The sequence below is a fragment of the Indicator indicator genome, chromosome Z (genome assembly GCF_027791375.1).
Source record: "Indicator indicator isolate 239-I01 chromosome Z, UM_Iind_1.1, whole genome shotgun sequence".
NCBI lineage: Eukaryota > Metazoa > Chordata > Aves > Piciformes > Indicatoridae > Indicator > Indicator indicator.
Genome location: NC_072053.1, coordinates 20,141,871 through 20,155,038, shown reverse-complemented (window position 1 = coordinate 20,155,038; position 13,168 = coordinate 20,141,871). Strand labels below are relative to the sequence as shown.

At 39.8% G+C, this 13,168-nt stretch overlaps 1 protein-coding gene across 1 annotated transcript in view; it reads right to left on the bottom strand.

The window, feature by feature from the left end:
- The window catches only part of RAI14 (retinoic acid induced 14), a 66,899-nt gene extending 64,769 nt beyond the window's left edge, over positions 1–2,130 (bottom strand). The window contains 2 exon segments of the mRNA XM_054398230.1: positions 1,877–1,969; positions 1,972–2,130. Coding sequence (XP_054254205.1) covers positions 1,877–1,969; positions 1,972–2,130 — 252 coding nt within the window.
- Between the last annotated feature and the right edge of the window lie 11,038 nt (positions 2,131–13,168).

Sequence of the window (13,168 nt, the reverse complement as noted above, 5' to 3'; positions counted from 1 at the left end):
TTTAAATATCAGATTGCACATTCATAAATTATAGGGGGGAAAGATTATGCATATTATTGCCTTTGTCTTCCACCAAGACAAGCTGTTGGCTTTTTTTTTTTTTTTTTGTGTAATTAAAATGAGAGCTTTGGTTTTCCCTGGGAGACGAGGTCAACAGACTAGGTCATTTCCTGTCTGCAGCAATGCTATGTGCTTATGCAGACATGAGTTTTGTGACAAACAACTGATTTATTTCAAAGAGGGGGTCATTACAATCATGGCATATAGCAAGACCACATTCTTTCCTACTCGATTTGCTCAATCACTATGGATTACTCAAACAGACTCAAAAAGAAGATGCATTTCAGCTGCATTCATTCAAAGTCATGCACACAAGAAAATAGGGAAGGAAAAGGCATGTTATTCTATGTCAGATTATGATCATGCATAGACAAAAACTGGGAGTAATCATACTGAAAACAACTGAGCTATTAAAGCGTAAAGAATCTGGTCCTACAAGGTCCTGTGCATCTTTTCTCCAGGCACATACTCTTCTACTTCTCAGAAGAGATCACTGAAGCAGACTACCATCAGGGCAATTTATGGTTTCCATATTACAAACCACCCCTCTGTGTTTGTTGTATGCACATGGAATCAAAAAAATTTCTACATTCCTAAAACTGAAGCTACTAAGCACTACATAAGTAATGTAGAGACTAATGGTGGAAAAAAACCCAAACCAACAAACAAACAAAAAACTACTCCCTAAAAAAACCCAGAAAAGAACATTAGAGTTAAACCTGGAAGCATTATTAGTATTAAAACCAGAAGCATACATCTAAGAAAATTAATATGTCATTAAACCTATGAGACTTACCCAAGAGATGGAAGAAGAGAATGAGTGCAAGACTTGTTATTGCAGATGAACAGGAAGAAATCTATCATTAAGTAATATTGTCTGTAATTTCTACATAGTAGGCTCTTTTCTGTTACCTTCTAGACAGATACAACCTAAGTCACCATTGTAGGAAATATGCAACTTAGCATCTTGAGAAGAGATTATAAAGTGACTTAACCCTAAAAGTATCAGGATGTATTAGGAAAAAAACACAAACACACACAAAAAAAATATAAACCAAACAATAACAACAAAAGAACACACACACACCAAAAAAAAAAAACAAAACACCAGATTATAAATTCAAATTACAGGCATGGAAACTGTCTTGGAAGGACTGGAGGAAAATACACCACAGAAGAACAATTACAGTCTTATATATCACAAGAAAAGCAGTAAAAAAAAGCCAAATACATTTCAGCTACATGTTCACTTACTAAATTTCCCTTCCTAGTCCCCAAAGAATACTTACTTAATATTCTTCCACTTCATACCAGAAAATCTCATATTGGAATTGGTACCTTCCCTCTCAACACCACACAGCTACAAAGTAGATACTGTAAGTTTACAGGCTGTTAACAGCAGCTATAGTTGCTTATTTGCCCAATACTGTGCAATGACATAGTGAATGAGAAGAGCCTGGAAACAAACTTCTATGGCCAGAGCTTAGCCCACTGTTCCTCCAGGGGAAGTTTGATGCTCTCCTACCTACTGTGTAATGACCGAGCAAGCATCCACAATTAAAAATGAGAAAAAAAACACATCATACATTACCCCAAAGTCCTAATCAACTAATAGAAACTGATGGTCACTCTTCCAACAGGCCTGAAGCTTCTTTCACACACTGTTCGTGTTTGCCACATCCCTTTCATGGTATCACAGAGTTTAGTATGCAGTATAACAAATTACTTTCTCCCTCAAATGTTCATCTAAGGAAAGCAATACTACTCTAAAACAAAACAAAAAAATCTAGTCTTCATCTGGCCTCATACATCTTACCATCTTCTGAGTAAATGGAGATAGCTGAAGTGCAGCACAAGAGGAAATTTTCAAGAATTTTTTGCTGACATTAATCTGAGTTGGTCCTCACAAATACATGGATAACACAACCTTCCTCTTGAGAGCACAACACACTAAATAACCAGCACAGCAAACCAGTTGAAGCAAGACCTGGCTTGTGAACAAGGAACCTTCACTAGCAACAACAAAACCAAAACACCGTGAGCAAGTTTACAAGCAAATAACATATGCATTAAGAAGTGGTATTCACTGCTAGAAAAAAACTCCTGCCCAACACAAAGCCTAAGGCAGCCTCTTGCCATACAGCACTTCACTTGCATAGTCCTGTTTGCAACACCTATTCCAACATAACGGCAAAGTTGCACATCTGCTGCATGACACAATGACAGTCATGAGACAAGCGTGGCCACCAGTCAAGGGAGGCATTTCTGCCCCTCTGCTCCACTCTGGTGAGACCCCACCTGCTCCAGTGTGTCCAGTACTGAGGTCCTCAGCACAGGAAAGAGGTGGACCCAGAAACATTCAAGGGCATTCCTGGAAACATTCAAGGGCAGGCTGGATGGGGCTCTGAGCAAGCTGATCTAACCGAAAATGTATCAGATCGTTGTAGAGACTTTGGACTAGATGACTCTGAAGGCCCCTTCCAACCCAAACCACTGTATAATTCTATGACACTTCAAAGGCCTTTTAAGAATAAACTTCCAAGTCAAGTACACATATGCAGATTAAATAGCTTCTATACCTGTATTCATAAATCATTGTCTTCACCAAATTCCCTCATCTCTCATTAGAAGGGTTGTATGCAGATCTGTAACTTTGAATCTGATTGCATTCCTACATGGTGTCTTTCCCCATTTTATGCATGTTGACAAGAAGCCAACAAAGGCAAAACAACCAAAGACACAAATCTGGCAGAGCACTATCTTCTCTTCACTGATCTACCACATACCTTTTTCTAATGACTCATAAAGTGCTTGCACACGATGCAGCTTCCTCTCCTCTCTAAATCCAGCAATCTGTCTGCACCTGGGATGTGCAGTAAAATTGCTCACAAGCAATGCATTGAATAAGACTCCATAACCTCACATTCTTGCTCACTGGAGCAGGCTCCCCAGGAGGGTCGTTGGACTCTCCTTCTCTGGAGACTTTCAAAACCCACCTGGGTGGATTCCTGTGTGGACTACCCTAACTGATCCTGCTCTGGCAGGGGGGTTGGACCTGATGATCTCTTGAGGTCCCTTCCAACCTCTGATATACTGTGATACTTCCTGGAAGATCCCTGAGGTTACCTGAATCTCAAGTGGTGCGTTTCACTTAGACATCCTATACATATATCAGTTACAGATATAAAATATACATCAAAAGTGCAAGGTCATTGAGGAACTGCCATTGCTCTTACTGAGCAGAATCACATCATATCATAAGCAATCACCCTCCTAAAGCAAAAAAAAAAAAAAAAAAAAAAAGACACACACAACAGAAACCAACACACTCTATATCCTAAAAAGAAGCTACTGTTGGACAACCTGCCTGCCTGAGGATCCTCAATAGGCTCTTGTATTTCTATGCTAGACTGAGGGGAAATCCATGCCTTACTGGAACCCAGCCATACAGTCCTGTGGAGACAGCATTTTGGTTGGGTTCTTGATTCAAAGTTCAATCAAGCAGACTGAAGTCTTTCTTCTGACTTCAAAGGATACTGTTTCAGCCTCTAGATAAGCAGACAGGTTACAAAAGTTCCCAAGATTCCTGAGAGGGTTCCACCACACATAGTAAAGAAGCAAAGATGAAAGGAAAGAGGTATGCACCTGTGAACAGAGCAGAACAGGTATGTCAAACATGCATATACATTGCTAACCACATTATTTGCAAAGTTATTAAGAACACCTTGGCTTCTATCATCAAGTCAATGCAAGTGTCTGGGCAGTTAGCTACTTCATCTAAGACACACACATACAGCAAATCAGGGGAATGAGACTCCTCAGACAGCTGCAGAGCAGTGAATTTAGCTTGAGTTTCAGATTATGTTGTATTGTCTCTTCTCAAAACCCAAACAATACAAAGTAGAACTACTGTTAGGCACTATATCATAACACCACTGAAAGAGGCTCCTACCTCAGCATACTTCAAGGTGAAGCATGAAGCCCATGCAACAAGCAAAATACAGAAAGAGAAGAGTACCTGTGGTAAGAATACATGTGAATATAAGCTACAAGTCTAAGATGAAGTCATCTTGCAGCTGTAGTTAGAAGACATTCAACTACAAGGGCTTTCACCAGTGCAAAGTTAGCAGCATTTTTAAAAGCTTAAGGCTGACTGTTTAGGTCTAGAACTATGAAAAACAGATCATTAAATAGCTTCAAGTCAGAATTACAACACAAGTCCAGGCAGCTATACTACTAACATAAGGGCAAGAATACCATAGCTTGTCCTGGATCTAAGCCTCAACTTTTTTCAGGGAACTAACAGCCTAGAATGGGATACTTCCAATTTTTTAAGATTGTTTTGTGTCTTTCAACATAACCACAAGCTTCTTACATGACGTGTTTCAAGATACTGATTTTTATACAAAACCACTGAATAGTCAAGTTTGGAAACAGGGTTTCCATCTCCCCTGCTCAAAGGAAGGTCAACTATAGCAGGCTCCTCAGAGCCTTGTCAGTCAGTATTTGACTGTTTACAAAATTACAGTCAAATGTGAAAGTCTGTAAATTCTTAGCCTTGCATCAATTCCCAGTAAAGGGACACATGTGAAAGTCTGTAGTATTTCAAAAGTTCATTAGAGTAGGATCATATGTTAAAACTTTAATAGTTGTTCATGGAACACTTGTAGCACTGACCTACAGCACACATACAAACTGTCCCAACAGTAAGACAGACACTGGTATTACAGCTTTTCCCACTAACAAAAAGAAAATGTTAGCTTTCAGTATTCTATTCATCCCTGCTTTGTGCTTTTCTCTACAAAGATTTATTTTTCAAACACTCCTCTAATCACTGTAGCGAACACGAAGTGGCAAAGCCCAAACAAATACCACCCATTAATCTCTTCTTGCCCCACAAATCTGCCTTCATGCAACTTAAAGCATCTCCTCACAGCTGTGTTGAACAGAGCAGCTCTCTCATGCAGGAAGGCCTCATCATCATTATTCCTTCAACCAGGCTGCCCCGTGCAGTGCTTCAGTCATCTCACCTTTGACTAACAAAAGGCACCTTCAATGAAGTACTGGAAGTTCAGTAGTCTCAACTCTCCTGAAATGCTGGGAAGAATGGCTACTGACACCTTCATTCTCCTCTAGCTCAAGCTTCACAGATCTTCAGATTGTGCTTGGCATGAACCTCAAGGAGATGCAAGCGTGATAAGCACGGGAGCAGAAAAGGGCCTGACATGTTCTTAATGCTGTGTATCTGAATGGACTACATGCAATCAGAATAACTTATTGAAGAATAAGAGTAGAAAATATTGCTGAAATAAGGCAAATAATACATCTATTTCAGGTGATTAACTCCTTAATCTTTGCTGTCTTGCTCATTACCATTCACAGACTTGCAAAAATATAAGCATAGGATAAAAAGGCTCAAATCGGCAATAAAATAATACGTGTGGGTGTTATATTCTTTAGATTATCCTACATAGCCTATTCATAGCAAACTGCTTTTTGTTCTTGGTAAAGACAAGACAGCATTCTTCAGACAAAGACAGGATGATTCATTAAATCCTCTCCTTTGCATTAGTTTTCAACTGACAACATTGACAGCTGGTTGGAAATATTTTTTTAATCAGATTAGACATGAGTTGTGCCAAAAAAAGAGACAGGATATGCTGTACCATGGTAACAACACTTGGACTGCCCATTCATCATATATTTAGTTAATTTTACTTTACATTTAAATCTTACTAAAGATAAACAAATAAATGAAAAAAATGCAGTTGTTTTTCTCTAACTCTTCCAAATTCAGGCCTTTGAACTTTTGTGCTCTGTTTAAATGGACCAAAAAAAAAAAAAAAAAAACCAACAGTTTTCACACAAAGATTTCTTTCTTGTTACTTATATGTTTTAGAATATTGACTTCTTTTCCAGTTTGTATATGCTAATTTCCCTTTACTCTTCCTACCCACTACCACTTTATGATGTTTAATTTTGTTATTTGATTTAGTAATGAACTGTCAACAAACTGGCCAGCTTCACATTGTGGTTTTCCAGCAGTTATCTATTACAATTTTGTATATTGCTGCCCATAAAACTACAGGGTTTAATTCCATTTAAAACAACTTTTGTAATGCTAGGGTTTCTCTTCATCTATGACTCTATGATATGTAAAACATTTGCAAAGATGAAGAGAAACCCTACCATTACAAAAATTAATATTCCTTTTAATGGAGGAGCACTTGAGGATGGCCAAAATAGCCATTTTGGCACAATTAAAACACAGATGAACAGTGTTCAGCTTGCTTGTCCTGGAACTCTGAGACAGAGAGACACCAAGGACTTACCTATAACGTTAACACACAACTTGGGCTGTCAGGGCAGACCAGCACCCAGGGCCAGCCAGTGACTAATCAATGTTTCCACACGCACAAGCCTCCAGTCCTTCCTTTAGTTCTAGATGGGTGAGCAAGCAAGAAGCCTGGGGATAACAAAGCTCACAGACCTGGGCAGGCAGCACCTGGGAAAAGGTCCTCAGTCTGTATGTACAGAAGAATTATTAGCCCAGCATCATTCTGTGTTGGTAAGAACACCACTTTAAGGACAATAATGGGAGATTTATTCCTCATCTAATCTATGGCACAAGCAAGGGTGGAGGTGAAAGTCAAAAGGAAAGCAGTGCAGAAATCGTGTCATTTCCTTAGGGCAGTGGTTCTGGGACAAGCATAGACGTGAAAAGCAGAGCCCAGATGAGCACAACATGCTATCAACAGGACAGAGAAACTGCAAGCTGCTGAGTGAGGGCAGCACTGCAGGTCTGACCTGAAATTCATTCATCCCTAAAGCTTCTTCCAACTTCAAACACAGGATTTAATAGCATTGTACTTGCTGTGCAACTATACTGTAAGACTTGCTGATTTGGACTGCAATTGTCCATGATCAACCTAATCTCTGGATAAACACTGCACACTTAACAGATGTGGGACTAGAATTAGACAAAGGAATCATGCATTTACAACTAACAAAGGCGTACTATTACAGACTGACTAAGATTGGCTGGGAACCCAACCAAAAATGTTCTCTGCTGTACTCCAGACTACAATCCTGTTTTAGAAAATAACTATGTGTTTATTCAAAATAAGTTAACTCCAAACCAGGTTCCTCTGCTCTTATTCCACAAACCACAGCACAGTTCTCATTTAATCTATTCCATTTTCCTTCTGTCAGGACCATTTGGAGTTGCTGCATGTTGTTTCCAGAATATATGCAAGTTAGCTTCAAACACACTGCTAATGCTATGTACTTTCCCATTCTAGAGACAGCTGATCAGCAGGCATCCCATAAGAGCCCAGTTATTCCTTCTCACAGAACAGTTACCAAAATATTAACACTGGTCCTCCAGCTTTAACTGTCCCCCCCCCCCCCACCCCCCCCCTCCCTTTCTTCCTCCTTTCCCCTACCCTTCTCTATCAGTTTTTCCTTGCCTTCTCCATTACACTTTCCTTTCATCATTAAAAGAGGCTATGTATGGATCGGTATTGGCCCTCCTCAGAAGGCTCAAGTGCACTAGAATTACACTTGTCTGATGAAGGTAATCTTAGATCTACTCTGAGAACATTCCTGTTGTCAATAAAGAAGAAAAGACATTACTTGATGGCAAGAGGTTCCTGATGAACTGACTGCAACAAGCAGCAGGTCTTACTCCACGTACTGTAGGACTCAGAACACACTTAAGTCCTTTCCTGCGCAAAGCATTTAAGTCTGGAACAGCAAGCTGACTAGCACAGAACTTTACAATGTCCAGAACTGGGTGCATGAAGCCAAATAGCTCCAGAGCAGAAAATGGAGTAAAAGGCAGAGTCCCTTGACTCCAGACAAAGTGAGGGAGAAGCAAGCCATGGCACTTGTTTCAAGCAGAAGAGAATGCTAACTCTTCCTTTCCCAAGAAGAGGTGTTTGAGAACAATCTGTACATTCCAGTACTGTGCTGCAGAATCAAAAATTATTGAAATACACAGTAAACTTAGGAAAAGCTACATGTGTTTCCATCTGATTTAATTCAACATCCAATAACATAAGGATACCTAAAAGAACCCAAGCCTCAGTAGTTTGTTTTCTAAATAATTGGGTAAAATGGTCAGACAACATTGCTATTTTCCTTTATAGCCACATGCATTTGGTTTTGTTTGGGGGTTTTGTTGTTGTTTTGTTGTTGTTACTTTTTTTTGTTTTGTTTGTTTTTCTTGGTCACAATTACCCTGAAACAAACTAGTACATGTACAGAGTGGATAGCGTGATTTTCAATAATTCCATGCTTCTTTTTAGGTTAATTGTAGCTTTCAGTGGCTAAAAGAATTTAAGTGCTGTTTAAAACGGATCCTGCTTTATTATTTCCAAAGTTGCCCCACCCAAGTTTTATTCTCCCACACATTCAGCCCAGAGCATGTGGGAACACAGTGATTTCCAAGGAATGCATCCCAACAATCTTTCCGTTCCAGACCCCCACACAGCTTTTTATACTTTAAAAACTGTTGAATCTGAGTGTACAACTTCGAACACTGGGAATTAAGAAGTGCCAAGTCTTAATTAGCATTGTGTCTAGATTAAGACTCAGATTTCACACGACAACACACCTAACTGCCTCATCATCTTCAGATTTATGGAACAACTACACTAAAGGCCAAAAAGCAGAATATTTCCTAAGAAGTGCCAACTTTTCAACCCCTGCATGATAGTACAACAAATAGGCATTTCCAGAAATACCAGAAGTCAGAGCTTGCAATTAGCATTGGGTAATCCCAAACTGTCTTGGCTCCGCTTCTGACACTGCTTTTTCTGCTGAACTGCACAGTCAATTTTAAAAGACACTGCTATTTCAATTATTCAGTATTTAAGATATTTGGAAAGGAATTCCAATTCTAATCATCACCTTGTCCAGTCAACAAGCCAACAATCAGAAGAAAATTGGTCCCTTGTAAAATCGCAAGAAGTGTTTTTCAGCAGATCTTCAGTGCTCACAGGTATTAAAACCTCCAGTTTTCATCTAGATGTATTAAGAGTGTGTAAAAATTCCTCCCCCACATAATATGCTTTTCCTAGATTAAGCAAGAACATAGTTAAAAACATATTTACCTAAACAGATCATTTAGGTTCCTACATCTTAGTATCAAAGAGACAAGTAATTAACTGTGTGTAGGTGCTTAAAAATGTTGACGAGCATCTTGCTGTATTTAAGAAGCACAAAACCCCCATATTCAGACAGGCTTAATACTTGTGCACATTTGAAAATCCACTCAGGCCTCATCTGCCTGTTTAAGATTATAGATGCTTTTGAAGTCAGGCCACAAACTAACTAGTTACTACAGAAAACAATTCCATCTCAAGTATTAATGAGGCCTAATAAAATATCAGTAGCACTATTTTTGTTTTAATTAGACTATTTCAAACTTGGATTTTCCAAACCAAAACAGCAAAGAACTTCTGTCTTACTGAGTAGAGGTGTTGATTCACTGTCACATGAATAAACAACAGTCTATTAAATAAACTGAAGTTCTAAAGTGATAGTGCCTGGCATTACCACTCTTGCAACAAATAAAATGGTCATCCTTTTAGGCTGTCACCTTCTAGGTGTAACTAATAGATTTCACATTGATAATGAGGAACAAGATGAAGAATAAGTGCAGAAAATACAGCTTCTCAGGTAGATGGGACTACTTGCTTTGTCAAGACATAAGTGAGATTTCTCCTGTTTTGTCTACAGACACTTGGAAGGGTGCACAACCACTACCTAAGTTTCCAGTCTCAGTATTTGCTCCCACACAGACACCCTTTTCATAGACCTCATTCTTGGACTCCAAATTCAAATGGAAAGTCACCCCCAGGAAGCACTTCACAGGGACTGAGTGTATCAAAGAAAAGAGATTCTCCAGTTAATTGAGCTGTCTGCACACAAAAAGTGAATCAGATGAGGTACAGAGGAGCTGAGCAGCAACAGCATGAAGTCACTCTCTGGTCTAACATAAGTCATGGTCCCAACTCTCAGCTGTGGACTACATTAATTCTGTTTAATATCAGAATTAACAGCCTTATTTATTGTGCATGTTCCTGTAACTTCTTTGCTGCTATGCCAGTTTCCATGCTTTTTAGACCAATAGTTTCAGGGTATGATGTGACTACGCAGCTAAGCCAAGCAACAGCTGCAGAAAGCAATGTCTTTCTGCTCCGTCTGCTTTCACCGTTGGACTGGCTCCACAGTGAGATAGAGCAGAGAGTCAACCTGCTCTGGGGAGCTGAAATGCATCCCACAAAGTAGTTTTTTATCACTTTATGTTCCTAAACTGGCTCACTGCAGAGTCAGCCTCAAAACCAGGAGGGCAGAAAGAAGAGAAAGCTGGGACGTCTTCTTTGCAAGCTGCAAGACTGATCACAGAATCACAGAACAGTCTGGGTTGGAAGGCTCCTCCAAAGGTCATCCAGTCCAACACCCTCTGCAGTCAGCAGGGGCATCCTCAACTAGATCAGGTTGCCCAGAGCCCTGTCCAGCTTCACCTTGAATATCTCCAGGGATGGGGCACCTAATGGGCCCCCTGATGTAGCTAACAGCACCAAAGCAAAGCCTCACAGCAGAGATCCAGAGATGTATGCATGAATATCAGCAGTTGTGCCCACTCCCAAACAACCAATAGAGCTTGAATGATTCACATGTGTTCTCCATTCCAGCACACAGTTTTATGTTACCAGCCTTACTGCTGGATAAGTGTTTGTGTAACTCCTGTTTCTCACACACACCTTGAGAACTTATTCCTACTCCTTGCCCACTTCCTGTTTGTTTTGTTTCTTTGTTTTGGTTTGTTTGTTTGTTTGTTTTAATCCTAAGAGCTAGAGTAATGGGAAGGGTACTATACACTTCCTCCAAGATACCTTCAGTTCTGCAAAAGAAGGCATTAAAGATTTCCTCCAGAAAGAAACTCAGGAGAGGTGGTGTGTGAAAGAGTCCCTCCGTCCCTGCTGACTTCACCCTTATTACCAGTTCAAAAGCAGTTACCACATCTTATAAATTGGGATACAAATAAGACTAATTCCAATTAAAACCACCTCCTCTTCCTCCTCCTCATGAATTATACCTATGGGCAACTTCTGGAATCTAAATAGAATGATGATTTTCCTTGCTCACCTTGCACAAAATATAGAACAGGTCCTGTTGGCTGTTTTGAATTTTGCCATTAAGGTTTGGCTTCAAAACAGAGGAAGCCAGCCTGTAAACGATTTTGACTGCTGTGCTCTTAGAGCTGTATATCTAAATTTTAGGTATCTAAAAAAATCCTTTGTGGTCAACTTTGTTTCCAGCATGTAGACAGCAGTAGTATCAAAACAGCAGTGACTTTGAGACTCACACTTAGTTTTGGGGAGATACATGATCAAGTTATCAAGGACAGATAAGTAAGGAACAAGTGAACCAGTGCAGTTTATAACAGTGGGTGGACTACTGCTACAGCAAGATTTAGCTGCATCACACTTGTCACCTACCCTTTGCTCTAGAGCAGAAGCCCAGCCAACTAGTATAAAAGTGTGAATTAAATCATCGTAACATACAGGCACACCTAACTTCCATAATAGCAAGTGTGTTCATATACTAGCCAAGGGGTTGTTCTCATTACTCAAGCAGATGCCTATAAAAAGTTTTATTAGTGCAGGTGAACTCAAAATAGCAATTGCTGCTACTCATTGCAACAGGAGCAACAATGTCTAACCACAAAAGTCTAGCAGTTCTAAACTGAATGATTTATTCAGTTAGATGGGATACCAGAGACTTGTGATATTAATTTGTGCCACTGGCCAATTCAGTTTGTTGACTAGCAAAAGCCAAACACTACTTAAGTAGTTGAAAGTGTTTCCCTCTGTTGCCAAAGGTTGGTTCACATACTTAGCCCACCTCTAGAGGTAGCCTTTTGAGAAAAAGCTCTTGCTAAACTGAACCGGGAAAGCATTCTGCAATGCTGCCACTAGACAGACAACAGAGCAGCTGCACCAAAAGCTAAACTGTAGCTTAAATGACTTTCCAAGAAGGAACCAGCACATCTGCAGACTACACCACAACAGTATCTATACAGATATTGAAGTGTATTACAAGCTGGCTAAAGAGGCCACTCTCACAGCACACCATGAGATCTCCTTTACATCAAAGTATGGCCTGTATTACTCATGAGTGCTGTGTGCAATTTTATTCCTGAACATCAAAACTTCTGAAGAGGCTCCATTTTGAACCTTTAAGCATCTTCACCAAACATAGCTGACATAGCTGCTCCAGGATCCTGTGCAAGTCTTACCATGACAAGCAACAATATATATTTATTTCAAAGCAGCACACAAATTTAGGATGAAGGATGGAACATAACGTTCTTAATAGATCATGGAGATTTGTTGTGTGTACCACAGAAAATCCAGAAAGTCAGCTAAATACAAAGCCAATTGTTCCACTGACTGCTCACTGCACTATCAAACAAGCATTAACATTAGTATTATAACAAAAAAGCTGGAATGAATAGTGGCAGGAAAAGAAAATTAAGAACAGGACTGGATTACAGCAATTCCACTGCTCCAAAGGAAGTATGCTTACTATGCAAATTGAAGCTTGGGGCTCTACTGATACTACTACTAGCAAGTGGTAATATACGATGTACAGACTAATGTAGTTCTGAAGAGTCTCCTGTAAGACCTTCATATTTATGTCTGTTATTCTCACTGCTCAAGCCTCATATCCACCCCTACTCTTGCACTAGAACTCATAAGCCATAGCTGCCACAGCTGGTTCCTGTATCATTGCTGACAAAGAAATCTTGCCTCAGACTGAGGAGATGTTTTGTTAAGTGCTCAAACACTACACTGATAAGAATGGTATTATGTTTAGACAGAAATATGACTGGGCAGTTAAGTCTTTACTAGGCTTAATCCTATACCTAGAACAAAGTTTCAGTCTGGGCAACAGCACAGTCTAACAGAAGTTTCTGCAGACCTCGGACATGTGTGCATGATTCCGTTACTGGGGGCAAGGTAGGGAAATCCTGTTAGTTTGTATCACGAAACAGCAACAGCCTACTCCCTATTGCACTCAGCTGTTGCTTTTG